Here is a 14,398-nt window from a genome sequence, read left to right as displayed (position 1 = left end):
TTATCTAAGACACATTTTGAATCGTTGCGCTCTTCGGTCGTTTTGGACCTCTTCGCTCCCCGTAGTGTCAGCTGATTGGCCAGCTCATTGCTGACGTCCAGTCACACCACGTGCCTGCTCCTGCACATAGGCTAGTGTGTTTTCGCCTCAGTCGGACGATGGGCTGCGCTCTCTCGGGTAGATGAGGCTCAGAAAGTGGCTGCAGACCTGGAGCTGTTTTTACCGCTGATGTCTCCGGGCAGACATGGAGCGAGTGGTCATTGTCACCGGCGCGAACAGGTGAGTCCACGGACAAGGTTTAATAACAACAACACGCTCACTAGTTAGATGATAACTGAGTAGTAACAGGTATAAGTATGTCTGAACTATGGCATGTGCGTTACGAGATGTTTTATTACACACTGCTTTAGTTACATGGTGGGTAGGATAAAGGTTGGTGCACAGCTGAGCTGCAGTGGATGATGGGAATAAGGACGGTGGGCAGTGCAGTAAATGCAATAATCTGCAGAAAGCTTGGGGACACATCTGCCCAGAATGAATGAGTCCATGTCTAATAGACGGCGATTAAGTCATGAATTATATATTATATTATTTTGATGAAAAGCTGTAGTACTGTTTGAATATATTTTGATATCTGTTATGTTTCTGTATCAGAGTTAGACGTGCACAGTTTGTCCATATACATTAAAGAACTAAACAGGACATTACTGTATACTGTATACTGTATGTGCTGTTATTTCTACAGTCCAACTTACAAATAACAAGAATTTACTCTGCACAAATGCCAAAAATATTGTAGTGATTTTGGAAAGTTAGTGTTTCTTCATGATTGTAAATCATTTTTTATCTGTCGATTATCAGTCCATATCTGGATTATAGTTATTTTTAAAAATGGAAGGGATCCCACCCACAATGGTTTGTGTAAAATCTCAAATACAGAATATGGGTATCAATCAAATTAAATCTAAATTATAAATTCATTAAAAAAGAAAATAAGTTCTCATTATTCACTTATTGAATATTGTAAAACACTGACCTCACTGTTCACAGTTGATAGCAAAACACATGTTTACAATCGCTGTTTATTTTCCAGTATAGTTGCTCCAAAATATTCTGGTGTGTGTGCTAACCAGTTGTCGTACATAATCTGTGTGATGATCGCTCTGGTCCTCTGGGAAAGCTTGTTTACATGTGTAAACGCTCTCTCTCTCCCTGCAGCGGCATTGGTTTGGCCTTATGTGAGAGGCTGCTGACTGAGGACAGCCAGCTTCAGCTGTGTCTGGCCTGCAGAAATATGCAGCGGGCTGAGGCTGCCCGATCGGCCCTGCTGACCTCTCACACTGATGCCCACGTGGACCTATTACACCTTGATGTGGGCTCAGTGCAGTCGGTGCTCAATGCTGCTCAGGAGGTGAAGGCCAGGTAAGAGACTGCTGACAGTGCTTTTTCAGCTCCTCGTCCTCCAAACTGTTACTGTAATTATGCATATGGACATGAAAATGACTTGACGTTTGTGTTTTTCAATAGGTACAACAGAATTGACTTTCTGTATCTAAATGCAGGAATTATGCCCAGTCCACAAGTGGATGTCAGAGCTTTTTTTAAGGGGCTTTTTATGGACATGAAAATGACTTGACGTTTGTGTTTTTCAATAGGTACAACAGAATTGACTTTCTGTATCTAAATGCAGGAATTATGCCCAGTCCACAAGTGGATGTCAGAGCTTTTTTTAAGGGGCTTTTCTCCAGGTAAAGCCAGCTCATCACTTAACTCTCTGTGGCCGATTTAATATTAATTTGAAGCTAAATGGCTGTGTAACAGTAAAACGTCCTTTGTGGTGTTACATAATAATACATACACAGTAACCTCTCGCTACAGGAATGTCATCAACATGTTTGCAACAGCAGAAGGTCTCTTAACACAACAGGACTGCCTTAACTCTGATGGTCTGCAGGAAGTTTTTGCTACCAATCTATTCGGACATTTTCTCATGGTACTGTAATTCCACACATTGCACACTTCCAAGTTCCAAATTTGAACCCTGTTCAACCCTGGAGTCTTTCTGTGTGGACTTTGCATGTACTCCCCATGTTTGTGTGGGTTTTCCCTGGGTGTCAGCTTCCTCCCACAGTCCACAGATTGATGACTCTACATTGGCCTTAAGTCTGAGTGTGGATGTCTGTCTCTATGCATCGGTCTTGTGATAGACTGACCTTTGGTCAGATAAGCAGTATAAATGATGTATGGGGAAAACCTATGATTGAGTTCATATTGGACATCCAGTATCTTCTGTTCCAGGCAGCAGTTTACATGAATGTTATTGTTATAGGCTATAAAGAATACTTTTTGAGTTTCACGTTGTGTTTTTAGAGTGATTGTTGATTTTATAAAATATCTTTTCATTATTAAATTACATTTATAAAGACAGGGAAATTATTAGCCTCTAAATTATAATACATTATCATAAAACATGAAAAATGTATTTCTTCTCTGTACCCATGTACTCTATAGCTGTCCTGAGTTGTCCTGTGGTCCTGATAACCCTGTGTTCCAGATCAGGGAGCTGGAGCCTCTGCTGTGCCAGGCCGGTCACACGTCCAGGGTGGTGTGGACCTCGTCGAGTAATGCCCGTCGTTCTGCCTTCAGCATCGAGGACATGCAGCACAGAAACGGGACAGAGCCCTATAGCTCCTCCAAGTATGCTTCAGACATTCTCAGCTTGGCACTCAACAGACACAAGAACAGTCAGGTTTGTCTCTCAGTCCCTCTGCATACTAGTGGTACAGTAATGACTTCAAAGTATGTCCACCTGCGTAGAAAGACGTCATTTTTATGGTCTTAATTACTGCTGGCCATTAAAGACAGTATTGGGGAGAAGTGCTAATAACTGCAGTGAATCAGGAGATAAAACCATGGTTGTGGGAGTGTAAAAACTGCAACACATAATACAAATATCATTACAATTAGCTGTATCTTGTATTTGTCTCTTTAATATAACTGACAGTAAAAAATATTTCATTAAACTTGGGTTTTCCTGCATTATTTATTAGACATCAGTCTAGTGTATTAAGATATTGTTCATCTCTTTGTGACAGGGGCTGTTCTCCTCCGTAGTATGCCCAGGATTGGTGATGACCAATCTGACCTATGGCATCCTGCCCTCATTCTTCTGGACTCTCATCATGCCCATCATGTGGCTGGTGAGTGGTTATTGATTAGTCCATGGTGTTAGTTCATTCTGTCTCATCTGTGTCAACCATTATTGGAGTTATGTATGAAAAGTCTCATATCCCTTTGTTGAACAGATTAGGATCTTCACCAATACATTCACACTCACACCATACAACGGAGCAGAGGCGTTGGTACGTTGTCAGCCTGTGCTCTTACTCTCCATATGAAAAATACTTTCATGTTACTACAATGAACATACTATAAATATGTATTCCTGCTCTGGTCTGTTACAGCACTGGCTGTTTCTTCAGCAGCCGCAGTCTCTGGATCCAAGAGCAAAGTATCACAGTTTAACATCAGGACTTGGAACGAACTACACTCAGCCTCGACAAGTGAGTAACTGGAGACCATTAGCCTCACAGAGATTCTTCCAAAGTCTGATACAGAGTGCCAGGTGGGACAACATGGAAAGGTAATGGGCTATGCTGTAATTAATCAGGGTTTTCTGTGTATTTGTGTTTTAGATGGACATCGACGATGAAACGTCCGAGGTCATCTACAAGAAACTTTTTGAACTCGAGAAAGTAGTCCGAAGAAAACTGAGGGAGAGAAACGCAGATAATGAAGCTCATCAGCAGCATCTTTGTGAGACAGAAAAGTCTGCAATGGAATTTAAGAACAGGATTTAATTTTTATTAAATTGAGCATCACTGACACAACCTGAGCCTCTCGTCTTATTTCAAAGATGTGTTTGCGTTTTAGGCATGTCCATTCTGTATAATAGCACATAGGAATTATAAGTGTTTTTGCTAATGATTTGTATTATGTTTTTTAATAAAGGGACATTTTCTGTGAAAATGTAACTTCAACTTTAAGTCTTCACCTATTTTACTAAATAAACCTCCTCTCAGCATGTGGTTGCTTCTACAGAGCCCAGACTTATTTTAGTTGCAGCTGTTAAGGTGGGACAGAGAACAATGTGATGTCTGTTGTCGTTCTGAAAAGACTTAAAGCTCAGCCCACCTTCCTAGCTGAGAGATCTAATTAACAATAGCTGAATACATCTGTGTGGGTGTGCAGGGCCTGTTATAAGCTACTCTCTTTTCTACAGAACTACTCACATGGGGCCATGTGCCTTTTTCATTCATTAAAATTTTAACATTAGAAATATATATTTTACCTCTGGAAAGGTTGGTCCTTCACAAACCTACACTAATAATAAAACCTTTGCAGAATATGTTTGGGTCAAATTAACGTGGATAATAATATGAGTCTCTCTCTACTCATCTGTTGCTGCTTTCTTGTTGTAAGGTAGAGGCTACTGCTGGGAAATGCAGCCTTCTTAAATTAGCTGTTTTTATGGTCTGGTTTCCTGAGGCCTTCCACTCATCTGTGATTCATTCCAACACAAATAATAATTGATGAGTTAACCGCAGGGTAGTGGTTGTAAAATGAAAGATAGAGTTTATGCATTAATTATGCTTGATCACATCTTATAATTATGTACTCTGATGGTTCAGTCTAATTGATAACTGTGATTATCAGTTAGATTAGTTCAATTAGCAACTATAGATGTCTTTAGTGGCCATAACAAAACAGATAAATAAGGTGTTTGAAGATGATGTTTAAAACTGCACTCTCACAATCTCTCAAGCTTTGTTTCAGTTTTACACTTCTCAATAGGAAATGAAACCCTTTGGGCCAATAACAGCAGTGGGCTTTGTTTGCTGAAATGTTTTTTCACATTAGGTCTTCTTGACACAAAGACAGCACACACGCCGATTTGCAAGTTTTAAGCTTGTTTCCGTCTCTGTGTGAGGTCAACCCCTGCACAGTCCAGGAGACTGCAAACAATTAAACGCCTCTTCTTGTGTTGTCATAGGAATCAAATCACTGGGTACATTTTTCTTCACCTGTTCCATGCTGTAATTTCCACAACACAAGCTTTGTCACATAGAAACACATCATCTGCTTATTAACTATGATGCATTGCTGTAAATTAAACTAGCCAACAGTACACAGAGTAATTAAAATTGGGCTCCTCTTGACTAGCTACTGTGTTTAAAAGCTGCTTACTCAGTAATACTAATTTAACCTACACCGTGTACACCCTTTAAGTACTTTTACATTTGTATATCTTGCTTTTATTTTGGTGTTACTGAAGTAAAACTGCAGTGCCAGATGTTTATTGTACATGTCATGGACTATTTTCATAGAGTAACAATGCTCCATGTCATACTCTTATGGTTTGATTACTGACATATGATGTGTCTGTAATGTATTCTGATGTTTATCAAATCAGTCATATATAATTAACTGATTTGGATGAAATGATAAAATGCAATGTGAGCTTTTAATAAAAAAGTCACATTTGGATGTTTCTGGGTTTATTCTCTGAAGGGTTTTTGTAATATCTGGAAAAGAAGTGAAGAGACATGTGCAAGCAGGTTGGAACGGGTGGAGGAAAGTGTCAGGTGTGATGTGTGACAAAAGAGTGTCAGCAAGAATGAAAGGAAAGGTGGACAAGACAGTGGTGAGAGCAGCCATGTTGTCTGGTTTAGAGACAGTGGCACTGAGACAAAGACAGGAGGCAGAGCTGGAGGTAGCAGAGCTGAAGATGTTGAGGTTCTCTCTGGGAGTGACGAGGATGGATAGGATCAGGAATGAGGACATCAGAGAGACCGCTCATGTTAGATGTTTTGGATAAAAAGCCAGGGAAGCCAGATTGAGATGGTTTGGACATGTTCAGTGGAGGGACAGTGAATACATTGGTAAAAGGATGCTGAGGTTAGAGCTGCCAGGAAGGAGGCCTAGAGGAAGACCAAAGAGGAGGTTCTTGGATGTAGTGAAGGAGGACATGAGGATAGTTGGTGTGGGTGAGGAGGATACAGAGGATAGGGTTAAATGGAGGCAGATGATTCGCTGTGGAGACCCCTGAAGGGAGCAGCAGAAAGGAGAAGAAGAAGTCATATATAATTAAACATACACAGATGTCCAGTATGACTGCAGATGAGTGGATGGACATTTAGATGCTCTCTGACTGGGATTACCACAGTGTGGAATTTATAAAGGATCTCTTCTTCCTCTGCTGCTGTCAGGTATGTAACCCCCAACATGTCCTTACCCTCACACCAATCCCTGCTTTTTATAAACAGACTTAATCTTATATGTTTTTTTTTAGTGTCTGCAGAACTGCACTCACTGCTGCACACACAGGATCCTGAGCCTTTAATAGAAATAATCATTTGACTAAACACAGGTCGACACTGGTGTATCTGTACAAACATGGAGTGTTTAATGCAATACGCACATGCACATTCGTGATGTACTTCTTCCTACTGAAAGCGTCCCCTGCGGACCCTGCGGACCCTGAACCCCCTGAGAGGCTCTCAGTGAGAGCACGTCCTTACATAATGAAAACACAAACATCGCAGGCAGCGTGCGCTCACGTCGGTGCGCGCCGCACGATGTCCCGGATGGTACTCGCACCGGAAGAGAAGGGCAGCTCTCCCAGCCATCTTGTGGCAGCACCCAGCGATTTGCTCGCATCAAGCCTCGTAGAATCGGAGGTGAATCCCGCTGAAGGGGCGCCATCATGCCCGGACACCTGCAAGAAGGTTTCGGCTGCGTCGTAACCAATCGGTTCGACCAGTTATTGGACGACGAGTCCGACCCGTTTGAGATCCTGAAAGCCGCTGAAAACAAGAAGAAGGAGGGGGCCGCCGCCGGATCCACCAAGACCGCGGCTCAAGCCGCCAAGCAGCCGAAGAAGGAGTCACAGAAGGACAGGAAGAACCCGCTGCTGGACAAGAAGGAGGAACCCCAGGCCCCGGTGCCCCTGAAGAAAGAAGGTAAAATACTGGCCTGGTCCATAGCCTGTTAATGTTCGTCCGCCTGCTGTCATGTGCTGCTCTGGTAGGGCTGCTGGTCCGAGGGGTCAACACGGAGCCTGTTTACCTCCGTGCTTAGAGGACACACCAGGTCCCGACCGCGCTTTGAGGCGCAGGTGCAGCCCAGCACTGAGGTCCTGAGCAGACTGCGAGTCTGTGTCGCAGAAATGATTTTTAGCGTCCGACAGGAAGGCGCAGTGTTGGGTTACTGTCTGCTGGAGGATGCCCCGTGCTCCGGCTGCAGGCTGTGCGAGGCAAATGTGCGAGGTTTTCACCGCTTATCAGGAAAACTGTGATGATACCTCTTTGTTTGGATGGAGACGTGTCTCCTCAGAGTCGGTGCTTTATCACAGGTCCTAAAATAAACTCCTAAACAGTAGAACTGAGTTTATGGATAGAGGCCCATTGTATGGCAGCTGCAGTGAAGCTGGGTGATGTTGTTAAGGCTGCTGACAGGAGAGGGACAGCCCTAAATGGTAGATTCATGTCCGAGTTCCTGCACTCACATGGCTATAATGCTCCCAGCGCTTTGACTTGGATTTGACTGGTGCTCCTATGGTTTGCAGGTATCCGGCGGGTAGGCCGAAGACCAGACCAGCAGGGGCAGCCTGGTTCCCAGCACCAGGGTGGGCAGGGTGAAGGGCGACCTGGAGACAAGAGGCAGGACCGGAGACCTCCTCGAGAGCGCCGTTTTGAGAAGCCCACCGAGGACAAGCCTGAGGGAGGTGGAGAGTTCTCTGCAGACAAGTGGGTAGCTGTGAAGAGCGTATTTAAACACGCTGATAAGCCCAAGGCTGTCTGTTGTGAGTGCAGGATAAGTGTGGGGGTGTATGCAAAGATTAAGTGTTTGCAGTAATTTCGATGATCTTAACCCACGTTACCTCAACAGCACAGCATCTGTAAACTGTTTCTGAAGCTGAACTCCCAACATTTATCTTAACACCACTGACATTACACAGCACACGACAGGTGGGAGTACCCATTTCATCAGAGCATAGGTCAAATCGCTGCATTTATGTTTTTGGTGAAAAAAGTACTTTCATATTCACTGGATTGACGATGAGAGATGTTTTTCTGAAAAACTTCACTTCCGCATCAAAAAACTATGACGTAGCATGAGGTAAACAAGCTATTGTCTGAACAATCATAGACGATGGACCATGAAACCGATGGACTAGAAAATATCTTTTCACAAATATACGACAGACCACAACCAAATAATTTGGATCCTGTCAGAAGTAAGAGAGAGCATGGACAGCCATGAGTAAGAAACAATGGGCACAGGAGAGAAATCGAGCTGTGGTGTGAGGAGAATGAGTGGAGAACAAGGCAGGTGTCCTGGTGAGTTAGGCTATAGCTAATATTGTTCAGTCCAACAACTAATTCAGTTCGGAAGAGTCATCCTGCGAGTAATGGTACTAAGTAAAACAGAAAAATGACACAAAAGAAAAGACTGGAAAAACACCAGAAAAGTCCAAACAGTAAAGCTCGACCACTCAATAACCACTACCAGCAAGAATTAGCCAGGATCTACTTCCTCCTGTGCCTATCATACGGTGCAGTTTTAGGTTCAAACTCCTTCTTCATCATTTCTGCCACTTTGTCATGTAAAACTACATGGGTATTTCCAAGGCAGATTAGTTCTAAATTTTGAAAAAATAAAAACCTGCCATAAGCGGGTGTGTGTGGGGATGCTGATGACTCCTCCGAGAAGTCATGTTTACGCCTGTGCTGTTCTGCACTCTGCTTACGTCCATCAGACCTTCTGGAGACAGGCCCCCGAGAGGGCGTGGTGGCGGCCGGGGTGGGCGTGGTGGAAGAGGACGGGGCATGGGCCGAGGAGACGGCTTTGACTCTCGTGGGAAAAGAGACTTCGACAGACACAGCAGCAGTGACAAATCGTGAGTCTGTGCTGAATTGAGACCTGCAGCAGGCTGGTGAATCCTTAAGTGACCCCTTCCCAGTGCACCCTGTTGTTGAGACTGGTTGGTGTTTATTTGAAACTAAAACCTCAGGGACATGTTTTTAACAATTTCTCAGAACAGGATCAGGAGTAGTCGTTTTTTTTTTTTTTTTTAATGTACACCAGTCTACTTCTGATTACAGACTTGAGGGTCATTGTTTGTCTTCATTGTGAGCTGTGGATATTTTGTAATTCAGTGTGTTTTCCTGTTTGCTCCAGCAATCAGAAAAGTGAGGAGAAGCGTAGCGGCAGTGGCTCACACAACTGGGGCAGCGTGAAGGCTGAAGTGAGGTGAGTTTTCACAAAGAGCCACGCAGGCTTGTTTATCTGAGCGTTGCTGTCTGCAGGATGATGAGGATGCACTGGATCGGATATTGCAGCTACGTGCAACATTAAAAACATGCAAGTGTAACCCTTCATCTGATTATTCTGAAATGTTTACCTGTTTTATTATAGGTTTATATTAGCGTTACGACACCCCAAAGTGTTTTCCTTCGTTTGTTGGCATGGTGGAAGCTACTGCTTGCATCTAAAGCCTTTAAATCACCAAAACTGTCCATACTTTTCATGCTCATTTGCTAAATAGTTTAGAAATCTGTGTTGACAGTGCGCTATGTGTTTCCAGTGAGGCTGAACAGACCGCTGCTCCGGAGACAGCACCCGAGGGAGAGGAAAATACACCCGCTGGCTCCGAGAACAAGTGAGTATCAATTTTCTGTTGGATATTCAGGTGTTAGGTGATGTTTCGATGTTCAGTAAAGGACTCACACCTGTCCAAAAATTCAGAGAAAACTAGTTTGAAGCGAACGTGCAGTATCAGCACATTACGATGTTTTCCAAGTTGTTTTGTGTGCATTTTCGTCACAAAGCTTTAGTGCAAATGGGATAAACACCGCCACTGCCCTTTTGGCCTCAGGATTAAAGAGCATGTATGGAGCTAAGAGGATTGAAAGGTTTCAGTTCCCTACATTGTTGTGTGCTGGCTTTCCAGGGAAAATGAGGTTGAAGAAGTGAAAAACGAAGGCCCCAAAGAGATGACCCTGGACGAGTGGAAGGCCATGCAGGACAAGGAGCGTACCAAGGTGGAGTTCAACATCCGTAAACCCAACGAGGGAGCTGACAGCCAATGGAAGAAGGGATACGTGCTGCACAAGTCCAAGAGCGAAGATGTAAATATGTTGTTTTTTTTGTTTGTTTTTTTTAATTCCACAAGTAAAATAATACTATTCTTTTGTTACCTGAAACATTATTTAGTCTCACAGCTTGGCTTTTTAACATTTCTAATTCTTTGTAACAATTTCCAGGGCAATTCAAAAAACTCTGCAGGTTAACCGTGAGTTCATTTGTGGTTATTCCAGTTTTCTAGCACAGAGCAAAAGGTTAAGATTACAGAAAATATGGTCTTTGGAAACTTGATCACTGATCATCTTAAGGTTTTACTGAGTTTTGCCTGAGTGAACACGGATGGAAAGCATGACATGATGCGTATTGTGATGTTGATATGCTGCTTGCAGGACACAGTTGGTTTTCATCATTGTGCTGTTGCTGTTTTAACAAACGAAAGCTGTTAAAATTTGACAGCATGGGACATTTTGCTGCATTTTCCATTAACTGATCTATTTAATAGAAAATGACAATAGACTTTGCTCTGGTGCTGGTGTTGTAATTTCAGGTACACATGCTTGGGTTGCTGTGGAGGTCACTTTGTATTTATTTGCTGATTGGACTACTGAGCTTTCCATCATTTTATAACTTACATATTTCTTGTGGTTGTTTCTCAGAGGCCTGTTGGTGCTTTGATTGATGCCTCGGAACCTGAAGCAGACTCGCACAGTCTTTACCATAAGGTGCCAGGAGCTCTCTTACTGTTTATTTTACCCACACAGTCCATGCAAACATGTTATGAATGTGTATAAGAACATCAGTTAGGACATGCTGATCTGTTTATTGCACGTTTACACAGTCACACTAGTCTGTTGATGTTTATTCTTAGTGGAAGTGAAGACTCTAAAGACAGTGTGCTAACCAGTGCATACTAAAAGTGTCACAAAGAAACCACGTTTGTTCCTTCATTAGTGGTTAAAATCTCTGACATCATCTGTTCTGAACAGCAGGGCACCGCTGACGAGTCCAGTGACCACCACTTCCGCAAACCAGCCAACGACATCACATCTCAGCTGGAGATCAACTTTGGAGACCTTGGTCGCCCGGGCCGCGGGCGTGGCGGAGCACGTGGGGGCAGGGGAGGCCGTGGCGCTGGAGGCAGCAGGACAGCACGCGGGGGAGGACGGTCCGAAAAGGTAACAATAGCAGCTGCTGTCTCCAACAAGGGTTTAGTGTCTCAGACAAAAGGTTCAGCTCACTGAACATGCTGTGCATACACTGTAAAACCACTGACTTGCTGTGAATCACTGAGGTCCTGGAATAACAGACCAGTGAACACATGCTGTATGATGCCAAACAGGCATTCACTAAGAATTATGAGCAATAAGAATCAGTATAAACATACGTATATAAACCTTTTAATATAAAATAATAAAATGTGTATACAGAGATTAAAAATCACTCTGATATTGGGCAGCTTATGAATTGTTGTAAATTTCACCTCCTCATATCCATCCATCCATCCATCTTCTATACCCGCTTTTTCCTGAAAGCCAGGGTCCCAGGGATCTGCTGGAGCCTATCCCAGCTCTCTCTCGGGTGAAAGGCAGGGGTACACCCTGGACAGGTCACCAGTCCATCACAGGGCCACATAGAGACACACAAAGACACACAACCTCACACACTCACACTCACCTCCTCATATAATAGTACAAAAAAATACTGGAGATCATAGTCTTAGTCTCTAAGTCATCACTGACAGCACCCCCATTAGCCAGGTCAGCACCAACAAATACGTTGGCGTTTACATCGACAGTCCAGCTACCTAACACATTCATGTTGAAAACACTTATCACACACAGGCAGCTCAGACTCTGCAATACAGATAAGAGACTGCTGTTGCTGTTTTATCACTTAACTTTAGGGTCTGATAAGGTACAGCATCCAGGCATGGTTCGTCACTACAACTGAAGTCTAAGCTCACTCGTCTTAGAAACAACACCGTTCTCAGTGACTGTATGAGATATCGGTGCTCAGAGAGCCTGATCCTAGTCTTACTACTAGGACTATTATATAAAAACTGTTTCACTGGCTGTTCACTAACTCTTGCTATTTCATGTTTGGCAGATAGTGTACACTACTGTATTTTGTTAGATTTTTCACTGAATCTGTAGCACTCTTAACCTTGTTCTGCTTCTTGGTGTGTTTCCCCTCCAGGCTAGTGGCGTGTCAGTCCCCAACGTGGATGATCCAGAGGCCTTCCCAGCCCTGGCTTAAAAGGTTCCTTTTCCACCACCAGCCCACCCATCAGCCCTTCCGGGCCCCTCCTCTACGAGGCTTGCATGCTTACCACATCTTCAAGTATATAAGAAAACAGAGGGAAAAAAAAAGATTTTAATGACAAAAAAAAAAAAAAAAAAAAAGACAACTCATCCCATACCACTCACACCACCAGAGGACTAAATTGTACCTGTTTTAAAGGAGAACAAAAGACAAAAAACATAAGACGGAAAAAGGACCTCTTGTTACACTGAAGTTTTGTATTTAGGAACATGAAAGCAGGGATGTTTTCATACTTTTTTCTTTTTTTCAGAGATTATGCATACTTCATTGATATTTTTTGTGCTGCTTGAATTCATGCATTTCTGCGATTAGGTTGAAGTGTGTGTTATCTCCTCCCCTGAAGCTTTTGTGCTTTTCTTCCATCATGACTTCAGCTCAGTATTATGGGGTCATAGAATTTCTGCTGGAGGTTTTCCCCCCAGTACACTGATGTGGTAGCCCTACACTACATAGGAATCTTGTACTAGATATCTGAAGTATGGCTTAACGTGCGTTTTAAACGTCATTACTCTGATCCTGACTACCCATCCCATTGCGAGGCACATGGTCAGGGTGGGTAACCAGGCAAAATGACTTCCTACTAAAGCTTGGTATTTTTCTGCTTGTTGTGCAGTGAAAGTAAATGCCTCTTTTCCTTTTTTTTTCTTTTTTCCATAGCTTGCCTTTTTTTGGTGGACCAGTGGTTAGTAATGCTTTGTATCCCCTGATCCAGATGTGCTACCTGTGGTTTCAGGGTGTCCCGGGGCCCAATGTTTATCTTTAGGCTGGTCCTCTTAGGTCTTAGAGACTGTACTACTTATAACAGGACCACTAAGCAAATATAGTATTTTTTCTTTTTTTGGGTTAAGGTGTGTGTGTATATGTATGTGTGTGTGTGTGTGTGTGTGTGTGTACATGTACATGCTCAGCAAAGTGTGAGGCTGAATGTGAAATTGACAGCTAGTTACGTAGAATTTAAGTATTCCTCTGCTGTGAACTTGCCATTTTCAAACAGTGGACTGCAGGTTCATGCCTGAAGAAATTGAAATACTGTTTCTTGGAAAGCGATTGCTGAAATCCAGGTGAGAATGATACATATCTTACTCTTGGAGTATCTGTAGTGACTTTCAGATCTGAAAGCACTTGCTTTTAATCAGCATCAGTCCTCTGTATATTGTTTTTCCTCTCCCTTGTGTTAACCATGTTTTTGTTTGTTTTTATTTTTATTTTATCAGTGCAGCAGCACCAGTGCATAATTTGTCTGAAAGAAATGTCAGCTGTCATAGTGGAGCAGTCATGAGCCACAGAATGTAATGGAAGCTAATGGTGCTTTTAGCCACCTGTGTCAGCATTTCCAGTGAGCATTTTCTTCAAATGAAGCGGGTATATTTTACATGGGGGTGGGGTGGGGGTTCTGAAGACATGATGGAGTGAATTTAAAGCTTTACATGCTGCGCTCTGCAAAGGCTTGCTGGCGATGCACTGATACAGACGGCTGGAGCAGTTCTTTTTTGTTAGTTTTTTTTTTTTGTAGGACTGTTTGAGCCACATGACGGTGAAAGTTTCTCTGCAAACATCCCTGTTCTAATAAATTGCTTTAGAGGTGTTACATGAGTTCTGCCAGTGGTTTAAAATCAGTACTGTGACTTTAACAAATGTGCTGTTGGCTCCTCATTGCTGTAAACATAAGGCTGTGGTGTGTTTATTCTCTGATCCTATACAGACTCAGGTGGGATGTAAACAGTTTAATATGATGTACAGTTGTCTATTTACAGTCTGCAGTGTCAGACAGCAGGCCTGCACTAAAGCTTACGTTTGTCAATTTTAGATGGTGATTAGATTTTAAGGGTTAGAGAAGCGTGAGTTTGATTGTGTTCAGATTTGACACCATAACAGTCTTCCACCATTTAAATCAGAAATACACAATCTCCAAAATAACCTGAAATTG

At 42.9% G+C, this 14,398-nt stretch overlaps 2 protein-coding genes across 3 annotated transcripts; both read left to right on the top strand.

Annotated features, from left to right (window-relative positions):
* The first annotated feature begins 124 nt into the window (after window positions 1-124).
* Window positions 125-3,890, top strand: LOC113134277 (3-keto-steroid reductase-like). The gene is made up of 9 exons (XM_026313557.1): window positions 125-279; window positions 1,219-1,422; window positions 1,656-1,748; window positions 1,879-1,993; window positions 2,555-2,749; window positions 3,096-3,200; window positions 3,306-3,362; window positions 3,465-3,563; window positions 3,696-3,890. Exons 1-9 carry the CDS (start codon window positions 245-247, stop codon window positions 3,858-3,860), a joined length of 1,068 nt encoding a protein of 355 aa, XP_026169342.1. The 5' UTR covers window positions 125-244; the 3' UTR covers window positions 3,861-3,890.
* A 2,729-nt stretch (window positions 3,891-6,619) lies between these two features.
* On the top strand, window positions 6,620-14,059 carry serbp1b (SERPINE1 mRNA binding protein 1b). Of its 2 annotated transcripts, none has more exons than XM_026312630.2 (9): window positions 6,620-7,022; window positions 7,628-7,808; window positions 8,822-8,962; window positions 9,244-9,315; window positions 9,650-9,724; window positions 10,016-10,193; window positions 10,806-10,871; window positions 11,139-11,324; window positions 12,346-14,059. In XM_026312630.2, exons 1-9 carry the CDS (start codon window positions 6,767-6,769, stop codon window positions 12,403-12,405), a joined length of 1,215 nt encoding a protein of 404 aa, XP_026168415.1. In that variant the 5' UTR covers window positions 6,620-6,766; the 3' UTR covers window positions 12,406-14,059. The 2 variants fall into 2 exon arrangements, with proteins under 2 accessions (XP_026168415.1, XP_026168414.1); XM_026312629.2 differs by having other exon boundaries at window positions 6,621-7,022; window positions 11,136-11,324.
* The last annotated feature ends 339 nt before the right edge of the window (window positions 14,060-14,398 follow it).

The sequence above is a fragment of the Mastacembelus armatus genome, chromosome 17 (genome assembly GCF_900324485.2).
Source record: "Mastacembelus armatus chromosome 17, fMasArm1.2, whole genome shotgun sequence".
NCBI lineage: Eukaryota > Metazoa > Chordata > Actinopteri > Synbranchiformes > Mastacembelidae > Mastacembelus > Mastacembelus armatus.
This window is presented reverse-complemented; position numbering and strand designations above follow the sequence as displayed.